This window comes from Podarcis muralis, chromosome 6, assembly GCF_964188315.1.
Source record: "Podarcis muralis chromosome 6, rPodMur119.hap1.1, whole genome shotgun sequence".
NCBI classification, from domain to species: Eukaryota; Metazoa; Chordata; class Lepidosauria; order Squamata; family Lacertidae; genus Podarcis; species Podarcis muralis.
This window is the reverse complement of record NC_135660.1, coordinates 24,165,180-24,180,677: the sequence shown is the minus strand read 5'-3', so window position 1 is coordinate 24,180,677 and position 15,498 is coordinate 24,165,180. Positions and strand designations below refer to the sequence as shown.

The 15,498-nt window shown below is 43.2% G+C and overlaps 1 protein-coding gene across 2 annotated transcripts; it reads right to left on the bottom strand.

Moving 5' to 3' along the window:
* Nucleotides 1-7,699: 7,699 nt before the first annotated feature.
* On the bottom strand, nt 7,700-15,342 carry SERP1 (stress associated endoplasmic reticulum protein 1). Of its 2 annotated transcripts, XM_028731289.2 has the most exons (3): nt 15,074-15,342; nt 14,625-14,700; nt 11,415-12,783 (listed from the first exon to the last, which is right to left on the bottom strand). In XM_028731289.2, exons 1-3 carry the CDS (start codon nt 15,155-15,157, stop codon nt 12,743-12,745), a joined length of 201 nt encoding a protein of 66 aa, XP_028587122.1. In that variant the 5' UTR covers nt 15,158-15,342; the 3' UTR covers nt 11,415-12,742. The 2 variants fall into 2 exon arrangements, with proteins under 2 accessions (XP_077786006.1, XP_028587122.1); XM_077929880.1 differs by lacking the exon at nt 14,625-14,700 and having other exon boundaries at nt 7,700-12,783; nt 15,074-15,213.
* Between the last annotated feature and the right edge of the window lie 156 nt (nt 15,343-15,498).

Below are 15,498 nucleotides of genomic sequence, written 5' to 3'. Positions count from 1 at the left end.
CATCCTAGGGCCTTTTAAATGTCTTTGCGGGAGCAGAGTTATTGGCTTGTTTTTGTTTTATTCTGTATTTTGTGGTGTACACACACACACACACACAATTTTTATTAGTTTTTTTAACATATCATTTTCAACAGTAATTAATCATACTTTTTATACTACTTATTATTCAAATTTTTGATTCCATCAATCCTATCTGAAAATTTTCCAACCTAATCTCTCAGTATGCATTTCTAATAATAATAATAATAATTTGTTATTTATATCCCGCCCATCTGGCTGGGTCTCCCCAGCCACTCTGGGCAGCTTCCAACTGAATATTAAAAACAATACAGGATCAGACATTAAAAACTTCCCTAAAGAGGGCTGCCTTCAGTTGTCTTTTAAAAGTAAAATAGTTGTTTATTGCCTTGACATCTGCTGGAGGGCATTCCACAGGGCAGGCGCCACTACCGAGAAGGCCCTCTGCCTGGTTCCCTGTAACCTTACTTCTCACAATGAGGGAACCGCCAGAAGGCCCTCAGCGCTGGATCTCAGTGTCTTATCTTCCCTATTACATTTCAAACTCATAACCAATATCTCTATCTTTTTCTACTTTGTAACACTTCATATATTTCTCCTTACAAAACTTCTTGTAGTCCTACTAGCGTAATTTGTTGATTACAGTTGCTCTTCAAATAATTCATATACTTCTTCCAATCTTCTGTAAATCTCTGGTCCCGCAGGTTTCGAATCCTTCCTGTCATTTTGTCCAATTCTGCAATTCTTGTATTTTGTGTTTTTATGTTGTGATCTTTGGAGGAAGGGCAGTATACCAATTGAAATAAATAAATAAACAAAATGAGTTTTAAGTCAATTAACCAACTGATCAACTGAACACCGCACTGCTAACCGGTACCTGTTTTTGAGGTGCCCTTTTTGGTGCTTTCAAAACCTGGAAGAAGAATGCAAAGTAGCCCGATCTACTTACTATTGGACATAGGCACATGATGTGACCGAAGTGACAAGTGTTTCATCTCTGCCCAACCCAGTGAATTGTCAGTGCAGTGCAATAAGTGCATAGAGTTCCCTAGGGAGAGAGATTCAGGTCTTATTTAAGCTCAAATGCTACACACATCCCCCACCCCAAAGGGAACAGTGACGGACATGGGCACTATGGCACCCTGTGCCAGGCCAAAATTTGGTGCTCCTCTCCCAGCCTTCCCCAAGGCAGGTAGGGAGGCGTCTGGCTTTGGGAAGGAGGGGCAAGGGCTCTGGTGGAGTTGTAAAGCTCTCCTAAAGGTAAAGGTAAAGGGACCCCTGACCATTAGGTCCATTCGTGGCCGACTCTGGGGTTGCGGCGCTCATCTCACTTTATTGGCCGAGGGAGCTGGCGTACAGCTTCCGGTTCCTGTGGCCAGCATGACTAAGCCGCTTCTGGCGAACCAGAGTAGCGCACGGAAACGCCGTTTACCTTCCTGTCAGAGTGGTACCTATTTATCTACTTGTACTTTGACGTGCTTTCGAACTGCTAGGTGGGCAGGAGCAGGGACCAAGCAACGGGAGCTCACCCCGCCGCAGGAATTCAAACCGCGACCTTCTGATCGGCAAGTCCTAGGCTCTGTGGTTTAACCCACAGCGCCACCCACATCCCACCTACCTCCTTCCAAAAGCCAGGAAAGCATTCACTAGGCTATGTGAAACAGGCAGGAGGACTCCAGGACCCCATCAGAGCCCAGCACCTCACTTACTGGGTTTTGAGATGGTGCCCCCTTGTGTGCACCATCCCCACAGCCCCAAATCCACCCCAAGGGATACATTTCATGGGTAGGCTCTGCGTTACACAGGAGCAATGCAGCTGCAATTCTATGCCGTCAAACTTAAACACAAACATTATTTCTGAAATTTTAGCTGTTCTAGTTGCTGCTTTGTCAGAGCTTGACGGTAGCAATATTTATCTACCTGTTTCAACTCCCCAAGCACCAGAGACAAATCTGTAAGCATCAGTTGTGCAAAGAGCTGAAAATGTTGCAGCAGTTAAGATTTGTTCAGCCTTAGATATTTATTCGTCCGATTATGCTGCATGATGATTTGTGTCCCCATTATGTAGCTGATCTAGCCAGCAGGGGGCACTGTTGGTCAACATAAATTTTGTTCAGAGTCTGCGTTACTGTGGATCCTACATAGAGTTTGAGATTTTGTTGTACAGCTCCCAGACTGCACCCTGGTGGATGTTAAAAATGATTAAACACTAGTCCCTATCAGGATTTCAGTGTGATTTTAGGGGCTCGTATCAAGCGAGTCACGAGTCTTTATCCGAGTCTAATAATTAGGTTCAAGTGGATGTGAGGGTGATCTGACCCCACTGATCACCAGGGTAGATTCAGCTGATCTGACTGGCCAGGCGGGTGCCACCCATCCCTCCCAAACCTGCACACTCAGTGGAAGAGGCCGATCATGCCAGATAGAAGGACTGTACCGTTCTTCAGTCAAGATAGCTGCACTCCCTATAGAACCTCCAAACTAGCTCAAGGTCCATAATTAGGTTCAAGTAGTGAAACAGAATCCACCATGATGGGAGTGCTCAAGCTGGTCCACAAGCTTCATTCAGGTGGTCCACCACATTTCTGTGGATTTCTCATTGATTTTTGATTGCTTCTTTTATTTCTTATATTGTATTTTATTTTATTGCATTGCCATTTGAATTCTATGGAACCTTAACCAGTTGATTATATACGTGTCTACACATAAGTAAACCTCACCAAGTTCAATGGGACTTACTCTCAGGTAAATGCTTAAAAAAAGCTCCTGTAAACTTTCCCACTCCCCAATTGGTTATGCACATGCTTCAGGAAAAACATCTTATTCAAACCAAGCCTTGGTTCTTGCTTTGTTGTTTAGCAAATGTGTGTGATGCTTTTGAATTATGGTGCTGGAGGAGACTCTTGAGAGTCCCATGGACTGCAAGAAGATCAAACCTATCCATTCTTAAGGAAATCAGCCCTGAGTGCTCACTGGAAGGACAGATCCTGAAGCTGAGGCTGCAGTACTTTGGCCACCTCATGAGAAGAGAAGACCAGCATGAGTTTGACCAAACTGCTACCAGCATGAGTTTGACCAAACTGCGGGAGGCAGTGAAAGACAGGAGTGCCTGGCGTGCTCTGGTCCATGGGGTGACGAAGAGTCGGACATGACTAAACAACAACAACAACGTGTGTGTGTGTGTGAGAGAGAGAGAGAATAACCTGTTTGAACGATTTCTCCTTGCGCTGGTAAGCATTTATAGGAGAGGTTAGAAAAGCAAACAACCAGGAACACACACACACACCCGTCTCCCTTTGTGGCAAAATTTAATTTAAATAATTTAAATAAACATGCACATGGGGAAAATAGAGTAAGAGAGGGATCAAATTAAGGGCATCAGATTCTCTTTGCCTGACTTGCCACTGTCTTCACTCCCAAAGTAAACAAGGGTAGAATACACCCATTTCTTCTCAGTTACTATTTCTTCTCACTCTGCCATCCTGCTGGTCTCGTTTCTTATCCTGATCCTCCTAGAGGGAAGAAACCACCCACAGCTTCCTCCTCTCACTGCTAAAGACAAGCACTGCCTGAGGTTTTTTTCCAAGAAGCAGGAGCCACAAGAAAGGAAAATTCTAGTGAGCAGGCTGGGGCTTCAAATGCGAACGGGAAGCATTTGCCTGTTGTGTGCTGTGGCCATTTCCACTCACAAATTACCTAACACGCTATGCCCAGAGTGGACACTGGATGCTGAATAATTGGATGGTGGGCAGGCCCAAATATGAGAACTGGAAAGTGAAGTAACTACTGGGGTTGGGGAGGGCTTGTTCCATTGTCTTCAAGTGCCCACAACCTGCTTGTAGTCTCCCTCATCCCAGATGCCAGCAGGAGCGAAGTAGGGGTCTAAGGCACTCTGTCAAATGTCTCATAATACTATAAATCAGGAGCATTCAGTGAAGATTCGGACAAAGAAAGTACTCCTTCACATTAGGGCTGGGGAATATATTGATATATCATCCAAAACCAGTTTGAAGTCCATATCATGATAACAGTTTCATAGTTTTGGACCCGGCAATATATTGCGAATCATGATGTGTGCGTGCGCATGCGATGCAAAAATCACAATGTGGGGAAAACTGTGAAGCCAGACAAAATCCATCCTTATTTTAGACATTGTGATATATCAGTATATCGCAGCATTTAGCTGGTGATATATCACAGTGTTGGATTTCCCAGCCATACTACACACAGCATTGTTAAACTATGGAATCTGCATCACAAGAAGCAGTAATGGCCAAGAACCTTAATGACTATAAAAGAAAACTCAAGGCTTCCATGGAGAATAAGGCGCCCAATGGTTCCTAACCCTGCTGGCTCATGTCAAGGTAGTATGCTTCTGAATACCAGTTACTGGAAACCACATGAGAATCACGCTAATTCATTACAAAGCATTCAATGGCATTTTTTACTTTGAAACTTAACAGGTGCATACGTGCAAAGCTGTTTGCATCTTTTCAGGATAGATTGTACTTTGCTTCACTGCTTATTGGTTTATCTAATTAGTTATGATTGAGGCTTTTAAATGGTATTAGGAATTTCCACCTGAAGGCAAGGTCATGTACTTGCCAGGCTACCTAATAAACGTAAAAATCAATATTGGGCATGAAATTTAACGGCTACCCTCAATAAATTTAGGATTTTAAAAATACTAGTTCTATATTGATGTGAAAAGAGTTTAATATTTCAACAGAAGTAAAAGGCAAAGATTTATATAGTGTGGGACATATTTCTGCCAATTCAGCACGGAACGACAATATAAAATGCTCTACCTATTTAATCAAAATATGTTTCTGATTTATTAACCATCAGGGTATATCTTGGTATTAACTGATGCAGTTAAGTTACTATCCCTTAATACTTGCATGTCATGCATTTGATACTGACAATGTTTGACCCTGTATGGAACAGAAATTTAACCGTGCCTTCTCAGTTGAGAAGGAATGCTGGAGAAGCTTGCTTAAAATATTTCATCTCACTTGGAAAGGGCAAGTTTCAACAAATATTACTTTAAATGTTTAGAGGGGGTGACATTGTCCAATCAAAATAACTATTCTAGCTCAACTGGTTTGCTTATCAGGTTGGAGCCATTGCTGGCTAGCGTAACTGCATTTTTTTTCCTAAATAACATTTTGTTTGCTGGGGTGTGGGAGAATGTGATTGAGTTTATTTTTAAAAAAATTGATTACTGGGATGTAGAAAAAAACCAGCAGAATATGATTTACACTTGAACCCTCTTCCTTCAAGGCGTTCAGAGTAGCTTAAATAGTCTCTTGTCCAAGGCTCATAAAACCTGTATCTGATCATATACAGTTGTACCTTGGTTTTTGAACGCCTTGCAACTCACGTTTTGGCTCCTGAATGCCGCAAACCCCGGAGTGTTTCAGTTTGCAAACTTTTTTGGAAGCCGAATGTCTGACATGGCTTCCGATTGAGTGCAGGAAGCCCCTGCAGCCAATTGGAAGCTGCCCCTTGGTTTTCGAATGCTTTCGGAAGTCGAACAGAGTTCTGGAACAGAGTCCGTTCGAGAACCAAGGTACGACTATACTTTCAAGACTATTCATTGACTGTGGGCAATCTCAATAACAAAATTCCCCATATCATTCAACAGACATAGCAGAAAACTAAAATAGGACTTCGTCTTAAGTGAACTTGCTTTACTGAGATCAGACATAAAACCAACAGACCCTTCGGTTTCTGGTTGTAATTTCTTCTCCTTCTGTGTTTGAATATGGTCCAAGATCACAATGCCAATACTCCTACAGACAGATGAGGCACTCACTTTTAGGATTTCACAAGCCTTAATGCTCACATTTGTTACATGCTGAAGGCATGCAATAAATCTTTTGGGACAAGGTGCTTATTACGCCCTAGCGTGTTACTGAGCACAATTCAAAGTATTCCTGTTAAGCCCTAAATGGCCCTATTGTTCAGCCCAGGTACCGAGGCCCAGCTCTGAGGGCCTTCTGGTGGTTCCCTCATTGCAAAATGTGACGTTACAGGGAACCAAGCAAAGGGCCTTCTCGGTAGTGGCGCCTGTCCTGTGGGACGTCCTCCCATCCGATGTCTAAGGGCTAAACAGCTATCTGACCTTCTGTAGACATCTGAAGACAGCCCTGCATCAGGAAGTTTTTAATATCTGATGTTTCACTGTTTTTTATGAGCTGCTCCGAGTGGCTGGGGCAACCTAGCCAGATGGGTGGAGTACCAGTAATAAAAATTTCCAGAGACACAGTTGATGGAATCTTTTGAGGAACTGGAGATGGCGTTTATAAATGGTCCATGTTTCATAAGCATACAGTAAGGTTAGTAGTACAATAGCTTTGTAAACAAGCATTTTGGCTTCCCTGAGAATGTCCCAGTCCTCAAACACTCTGCACTTCAATCAGGAGAAAGCCACACTCGCAGAGCTGAGACAATGCTGGATTTCAGCATCAGTGTGGCACTTGTGGAAAGATAACTGCCCATACTGGAAGAAGCAAAGATCACCAGTGTCGAAGCAATGAGTCTTCAACATCAACTTTGTTGAACTGGTCACGTTGTGCGGATGTCTGATGATCGTCTTCCAAAGCAACTACTCTATTCCAAACTTAAAAATGGAAGGTGCAATGCTGGTGGTCAACAAAAGAGGTTTAAAGACTCTTTGAAGACGCTTGAACTCAGGACGAAAAGGGAAAATGTGCTAAGAGGAAGGCATGCTTGGCACCGTGATAAAACTCCCTCCCGGAAACCTATGTCCCCACTGTGGAAGGACGTGTGGATCCAGAATTGGTCTCCACAGTCACTTACGGACTCACTGCCAAAACCATGTTCATGGAAGACAATCTTACTCGGTTACAAGTGATCTCCAAAGAAGACTAGCAATTAATAACTAGAGAAGACTAGTAATTAATTATTATTATTATCATGCCATAGGCACATTGATACAATGGCACATTTCCATGTATTTATTGGCAAAACTATGTGATTTATTTTGCAGTTGCACCAGATCCAGTGGAACTTATTTCCAAGTAACTGAACAGAACTGCAGGGTAACATAGCACTCCTGTGACCCTAGCTACACCAGTATAATTTAGTCAGGACCCCATATGTACTTCCAGCACCAGTCTGGAGGAGGGGGAAGAGTTAGAACTATAAAAATCCAAGGCAACACCACTGACACAACCCATCACAGAGCAGCATGCCAACAATGCCCCGATAGCCATGCATAGACTGACCCATTCCACACACAGCAATAGGGAAACATCTCCAAGACCTCGAGCAATACACAACAGGCAACCCACCAATCACTACTGAAAGAGCCCCTAGGGCAAGCAGCAATTCAGCAATAAGGAACGTCTGGAAATCCCTCTACAAACAGGTGTTCAAATTCACCTGTATCACACAATCATTGCTAATACAGTTGTACCTTGGAAGTTGAACGGAATCTGTTCCGGAAGTCCGTTTGACTTCCAAAACGTTTGAAAACCAACCCGCAGCTTCCGATTGGCTGCAGGAAGCTCCTGCAACCAATTGGAAGCCCCGTCAGACGTTCGGCTTCCAAAAATAGTTTGCAAACCGGAACAGACACTTCTGGGTTTGCGACGTTCAGGAGCCAAAACATTCAGGAACTAAGCTGCTCAACTTCCTTTTTTTTTAAAAAAATATATATATTTATTAAGGTTTTTCAATACAAAAAACATATTTAATAAAACAATGTTGATTATTTAGCATCTTTTCATCATTACTTTGGACTCCCTCACACCTCCCCCACACACTTGCATATTTATAAAATTATTTCCAAGCAAATTATCATTTTGTTCATAGTCTTTAAATTCAGTCATTAACATCTAATTAAGCTTAACTCTGGTTTGGTGATAGACAATTATTTCTATTCTGACATCCCTATCAACATTCAATCAAATTACAATATTTTTGCAAGTAAATCTTGAATTTCTTCCAGTCTTCTTCAACTCTCTCTTCTCCCAGGTCTCGAATTCTGCCAGTCATCTCTGCTAGTTGCATATAGTCCATCAGCTGCATCTGCCATTCTTCCAGAGTGGGTAGATCTTGCGTCTTCCAATTCTTGGCGATCAGTATTCTTGCTGCCGTTGTTGCATACATAAAGAATGTTCTATCCTTCTTTAACACATTCTGGCCAGCAATGCCCAAGAGGAAGGCCTCTGGTTTTTTAGTAAAGGTATACTTAAGCACCTTTTTTAACTCATTATATATCATCTCCCAGAAGGCCTTCACTCTAGGGCAAGTCCACCAAAGGTGAAAGAATGTTCCTTCATTTTCCTTACATTTCCAACATTTATTATCAGACGAATGGTATATCTTAGCCAATTTAACTGGGGTCATGTACCATCTATATATCATTTTCATTACATTTTCCTTCAGAGCATTACATGCAGTGAAGTTCAACCCAGTGGTCCACAACCTTTCCCAATCTTCAAACATAATATTATGCCCAATATCCTGTGCCCACTTTATCATTACCGATTTAACCATTTCGTCTTGTGTGTTCCATTTCAGCAGCAAATTATACATTTTTGAAAGTACTTTAGTCTTAGGTTCTAACAGTTCTGTTTCCAACTTCGATTTCTCCACCTGGAATCCTAACTTTTTATCACTCTTAAATACCTCTTTGATCTGAGCATAGTGTAGCCAGTCTCGCACTTTATCTTTCATTTTCTCTAAACTCTGCAATTTCCAATTGTCTCCATCTCTTTCTAATATCTCCCAATACTTTGGCCAGTTGGCCTCCATATTGGTTCTTTTTCGGGCCTTAGCCTCCAGGGGTGACAGCCACCTCGGGGTTTTATTCTCCAATAAGTCTTTGTATCTTGTCCAGACATTAAATACTGCTTTCCTGACAATATGGTTCTTAAAGGCCTTGTTAATCTTGGCCTTATCATACCATAGGTATGCATGCCATCCAAATGCATTATTAAAACCTTCCAGATCTAGTACATCCGTGTCCTCAAGAAGCAGCCAGTCTTTTAGCCAGCAGAAAGCTGCGGCTTCATAGTACAACTTTAAGTCTGGCAGGGCAAAGCCCCCTCTTTCTTTCGCATCCGTTAGTATCTTAAACTTAATTCTGGGCTTTTTGCCCTGCCAGACAAACTTAGAAATATCTTTCTGCCACTTCCGGAAGCACTCCGTTTTGTCTATGATCTGCAATGTCTGAAACAAAAATAACATTTTTGGCAATACATTCATCTTAATAGCAGCTATTCGGCCTAGCAATGAAAGTTTTAATTTTGACCAACTGTCCAAGTCTCTCTTAATTTCCAACCAACATTTTTCATAATTATCTTTGAACAAACTCAGATTTTTTGCTGTTATGTTTACCCCTAGGTATTTCACTTTCTTAACCACAGTTAATTCTGTCTCTCTCTGAAACCGTTCCGACTCAGTATCTGTCAGGTTTTTTCCCAAGACCTTAGTTTTTTGTTTGTTTAATTTAAATCCCGCCACTCGACCAAAATCCTGGATCAGTTGTAATACTCTTTTCGTACTAGATTCTGGCTCCTGTAGTGTCAGAACTAGGTCATCTGCAAACGCTTTAAGTTTATATTGTTTCGCTCCGACCTTAAGCTGCTCAACTTCCAAGGTATGACTGTAACCAAGCTTTTGACTGCACAACAGGGAGACGCCTCAAATAGGGGCACATCTGAGGAGTGTCAGAGAGGTAGCAGTGCAGTCAGACAGACAGCTCACAGGACACATGCTCCTTTGATTATTGCCCCAAATTTTGTCATCTGTTCTCCCTCCCTCCCTCAACTAAATGCTTCGTTCATTGCAGCAGCAGCAACTCAGGAGAACCTGCCAGCTTACCAGAGGACAGTTACCCTAAGTTATGGTAGGTTAAGACCCCATCCTTCCCAGAATCATATCTCAAGGTAAGAGAAGGCAAGAACGAACTTTGGTGGATAGAAGTGATCTCTCTCTGCTTATCCTAACTAACAAAGTGGACAGCATCATTTTAGCAGGTTCTGAAAGACACATGGCATAAGAGTTGTCACCATTCTTAGCTTAGGATTCCTGTGATCTTGAAAGTTTCACGGCAGCTCAGATGTCATTTACCCCATTGTGCCACACTGCATTCACAACTGCCGAGCAAGCAACTTGCAAAGATACATGAGCCCACTAGAATATCAAGTTGGCAACGCCACAGAGGAACAGCTGGAATCATACTGGTTACTACTGCTGGTACACTTCTTTTGCTCACTGCACGGCAACAGGAATAAGAGCTATGTTGCTTGTTGCACCTGCCTGAAAGCTGCCCAGGAAAAGGCCAAAATGCAGCAAAGATCAATGGTCAGCAGTTGACAAGAAGGTCTTGGACCTAGATGTCCAGTATGCATTTGTGAGAGTGCTGCCACCTAGCTGCTCCTCAGAGGAACACTCTTCTCCCAGCTAGGGAACTGCGATGTGTAGTGACTGACTGACCTCCATGTGGCCGGGCTGCAATTCTGCAGAGTGAAGGGTGTTATGATAGCTTAGTCAATAGTAAGGATGGTTTGAGAGGAGTGCCCTTCAATCACTAGAGAGCTTACCTGAATTTGATGGTTCACAGACCCCAATGCCCCTCCTTCTACACAGTGCCTTCTAACCATGTGATGGTGTCACCAGCTGCTGAGGAAGGATTAGCCAGTACACCGCTGAACACTGTAAAGGACAGAGGGTGGAAAGTGGGAGAGAGACATGGGAGACATCTGTAGCAGCCATACTTTAAAGCTTAAGTCAAGCTCCCCCCATCTACTTACCTGCGGAGTGGTACAAAAGTTCTTGCTGGGTGTCGTGAGGGTCTTCACAAGTTTTATTCTTAAGCATTTCTCCACACTTCTCAACATCAACATTCCCTTTGGTGTGCAGGGCTTAAGACCAGAGATAAGAGCTGCATGTGCTGGCATCTGAGAAATGGACTCCGTGTTAAGGATTTTCTACACTATTCTATGCATGCTGTGATTGGCATCACTGCAGTGATGTGAGCAGAGTGGCAGGAAGACTTTTCTGACTCTCCATAGGAATTTTTTTGATTTATACGATCTCCTTTGTTGGTGTAACTTAAATCGTCGTTATTCAAGGGTAGAATCTGAGGGACCTGTTCGATTCACACTAAGCCTGCTCTTCCCCCAGTGACACTCACCTTTGACAGCTGTGCCAACAATGTTGAGTCAACATCAGCAAAACCTTGATGCTGACATTATATCACTAGCATGGGCTATGCAGAAAATCCTAGAGGGCTCAAAAGTTGTCATAAATTGAGCATGGTGCTGTGCCCTTAATATAACCATTTTCCCGTAAGAATCGCAGGGTTATAATTACCTAAATAAAAACCTAAGTTAAGGACTTAAAGAAATTAACGCACCTCAGATTTTAAAGTAATTTATTGGAAATAGTTCTTAGATTACAAACAAGCATTTCTCATTTACAGAATGTGCTGACAGCTAATGGTAAGAAATGTAGCCTTCCAGTCACCTGCCCATCAGCAACGCAACCCTGCAAAATTACAGAGTAATTTACCTAGTTAACTTTCCCCTCACGTAGCCCTTTAAGTAGTTTATTTGTGGTCCAATTACCTGTTTGTGAAGGCATTCCCTGGAAGAGTGCCCAGCCTTGTATTTACCTCACTATGTTCTGCAACAAGATGGATACTTCTGTTGTGTCTACTAGCCTGTGAAAATACAACCCACTTACTCTTATTTTGATTTCTATGAAATGAAAATGCTGTAGGATTCTTTAAAAAAAAGATTTGTCACAGCAATATAAAACTCTGGATTGGTTAACTTATTCAGCTGAACTGGGGAACTATTCAGGATGCAGGCATGTTAGTGCTCTTTGGGTGGGCTATCAAGAACATTATAGTATCGTGGAACAAGTCAGCATGTGATGTTTTACACTTAAGTTTCAGTTGCTCCCAAGAGGATTAACCACCCCAAAGAAAGGAATGATGACATGAGAAACATTGACACTCAAGTACAGCATAACAACAATTAAGCATTTTGTAAAGCTTCTGGTGCTTTTTAAGACTGAAGAGGTTTGTTCATTTATGTATATGGTCAATTAAACCATTGGTTTTAACTACATTGTTTTATTAAAACAATATTCCAAGAAGCATAGGGTAAGGTCTTCTATCAGAACAATTTGAGACTTATTAAGTTGCCACATGCTAAGGTCAAACTAAGCTACCACATACAGATGTTCTTTTTAGATAAGCAAAAACCACAGCACACATCCATTGACCGAGTTGCTTGAGTGTGTTTTGAACTAGTCATACAATCACTGTTTGATAAGCTTAACTTCTCCATTTTAAATAAAACAACTTCCATTTATACAGAAGAAACATAAGAAAGATCGGTGTTTACATATAATGCAGTCACTAAGTATCTACACTGCTTACACTTTAATATACTAACATAAAGCATGGGTTTGATTCACAGAATAAGTAGGTCCACGATTGTAAGTTAACAATAACTCTTTATTGCTTTATACATGTGGTGCTTTTTCAAGGCACTGTGGCATGGACTAAAAAACTTGGAATGACTTGTGAAGGAACCTGGAATGACATATGGTCAACATGGAAAGTTCTTCAGAAGCAAGACGACAGCTAATTTAAATTCCAAGTTATCAAACATCAGGAATGAGAGTTCATAGTTCACAGGAGAAATATAACAATCTTGTTTAAGGATCAGCTCCTTCACATGCCCATTCTGATACTCTGAATAATCTGGAAGATAGCTGCAAAAGGAAACAGGTTTAGATGTTGCTATGTTAGAATATATCAAATGACGCACATTTTAAAGAGTTATGTACATTGGCATTGTTATATACACCAAGTAAAACAGATTTCAGAAAACCTTTGAACAAGTTCCACTTGATTTTACTAAGCTGTGTAAGACAGAACATTTTACTACTCTCAATTTTATATAAGTATCTTCCAAGAAAGCCACATTAGAAAGACCAAGTGAAGTGTGAAACTATACCATATGGCACAAAATTTTGCCTGTTTTCTCAGCTGAAATCAACCTATTTTAATTAGCAGTTTTGATTTCAGCAATATGACTTCCCACTCAGTCCTACACATAATAACTCAGAAGTGAAATGATCCATGTACAGTAGTACATACTCTCAGGTAAGTGTGGCTAGGAAGGCTGTTTTAAAAGAAAGCAATGGTTGACAATGTAAATCTTCCTGTTTTCAGCATAGTGTATAAAATTGCTATTGGCAGCACATTTGTAACCTATTAGTTTAGACCACTGCTTGCTACGTCAACAACTAAGTAGCCACAATAAGGGGTATAAGCATGACATTTAAAAACAGCTATGAACCCACAATAAAATACCAGTCTCCTCCATTTGTGAAGTAGGCAAAGTTCATGTGAATAAAGCCCCTCATTTAAGTAATAATAACTATTACTCTCCTTATCTTATTTGTAACCATCAACACAACTCCTAAGGATATAAAAAATGGAGCCGATAAGCTTATAGAACTAGGTGAACCATCACATATTATTAACAGTGTTCCCTGACGGTGTTTAGGAAATCTGTTTTGCATACCCTTTCTTTCTTTTTGTGAAGCTCTGTCCTGAGCCACCTGGTGTACTGGAAAAATTACCTTACTTGCAATTTGGCTATTTAAATGGGTAAGTCTCAAATACCAACTTCCAAAAGGCCAGCTATATTAGTCTGCTGTGCAAACCTGAACACAGGTATATTAGACAGACAATACCACTGGGATTTGTGGGTCACTTCTGGGAAAACAAACTTAAAAGACAGCATTGAGAAACTAAAATTCTAAGGATGCCTTTATCTTTTGCAAGTCCTCATTGCTACAGATGTACATAAGGATCAGTGGGGGTTATTCAGAAAAAGTGGGCAAGTAGCACTAGCCCAATCAAGTTAGGCAACATGTGTGTATGTGTAGAGGGATTCCAATATATTGTCTAGTAATTTTAAGCAAGTTTTTTAAAAAACAAACCAGCATAGCTATGATGAAAAAGTACCAATGTGAGAACCTAAGGGCTAAATTGGTAACTCCTGGTAACTGAATAAGGTCCAATGGTAGAGTTGCCCATATGGCAGAGTTGCCCATATGGCACTCAAAGCCAGCAGCAGCCCTAGGGGTCCACCTTGCCCAGCAAATCCGCTACACCTCTCCAGATGTTTCGGAACACCTGCTCCCCATCCCACCACTTGCGAGAAGCAGTGCTGCCCCCCTTTTAGGCGAAAACACCTTCCACCACTCAAAAAGAAAAAGAAAATGCCTCTTCTAAGAGAACAGTTTCCTTCTCCCTGATCACGTCTTGGCAAATATAACCAACAATTTGAGGACCACAAACTACTGGACACCAGAGAAGCACAGGGGAACATCTGTGGGAAGCAAACAAGTGTCGCCGCCATCCAAAAAAATTTCTTGAGACGAAAGCAGCTTGTTTACCTTTGCTAACCCAAGACCTTTCAGGCTGGAAGGGGTTCCCCACCTGAAAACCACCCCCCCACCCCACTAAAAAAAAAAAATCCAATTCCCTTGATGGAGATGGTGGACAAGGGGCCCGATCCCGCCCAGCTGCCAGCGCTTACCCGATCCGCACACCACGAAGATGAACAAGGCCAGCAGCCAGGGCCCCACCGACGCCTTCTCTTCGGGGGCGTTTCTCTGTGGGAAGAGCCAGCGCGTCAGGACGGCTCGGGTGAGGAAGAAGAAGAGGAGGAAGAAGGAAGAGGAGGAGGGGGGCTCTTTCGGGGGCAGCCGCCCCTCAGCGACCGGGGGGAGGGAGGCCACAACCCCCCCAGTCCCCCCCATCCTCCTCTTCCTCCTCAGCCCCTCAGGAACCGGTTAAAGGCGAAGCCCCCCCCCTCCCACACAGCCTCCCATCTTCCTCGCGCGTTTCCCCCTTCAGAGGCTGCTTCCCGCGCGAGGGGCAAACCGGCAGGGGGAGACGGGCCCCTGCCCTCCCGGGTCGCAGGAGGGCGCTGAGGGGAAAGGGGAGAAGGGGCTTCCGAGGCCTCCTCCGCGAAGGAGCCCCTACCGAGGTCTTGGCCACGTTCCCGCGCTGCGTGATGTTCTTGCTGTGCTTCTCGTTGGCCATCCGGATCCGCTGCTTCGCCACCATCTTGGCCGCCGCCGCTGCCGAAGCTGCTGCTGCCTGACAGACAGACGCCGCGACTGAGCTGTGGCCGCGCTGCTTGTGTGAGGAGGAGGATGAAGCGCGCGAGGGGAGGGCAGCGTGAAGGGAAGGGAGGGGGGGAAGAGACTGAACCGCCTGACGCGCTCCCTCCGGCCGAGCCGCCGCGTAAGCAGCAAACTGCCCCTCGCGCAGGCCCCGCCCTCCGGAAGCGGGGAGGCGGAGCCGCCGCCGCCGCCAACCCGGAAGCGACAGCCTCTCCCCTCAGGTTTTTTTCTTCTTCGTCTCGCCGTCTAACGCTAAAGGTGGCCGGCAGAAATGGGCGGAGG

Excerpts from the sequence above, each read along its gene's own strand:
- SERP1 (XM_077929880.1), bottom strand. The coding sequence starts at position 9,258 with ATGAATGTATTGCCAAAAATGTTATTTTTGTTTCAGACATTGCAGATC.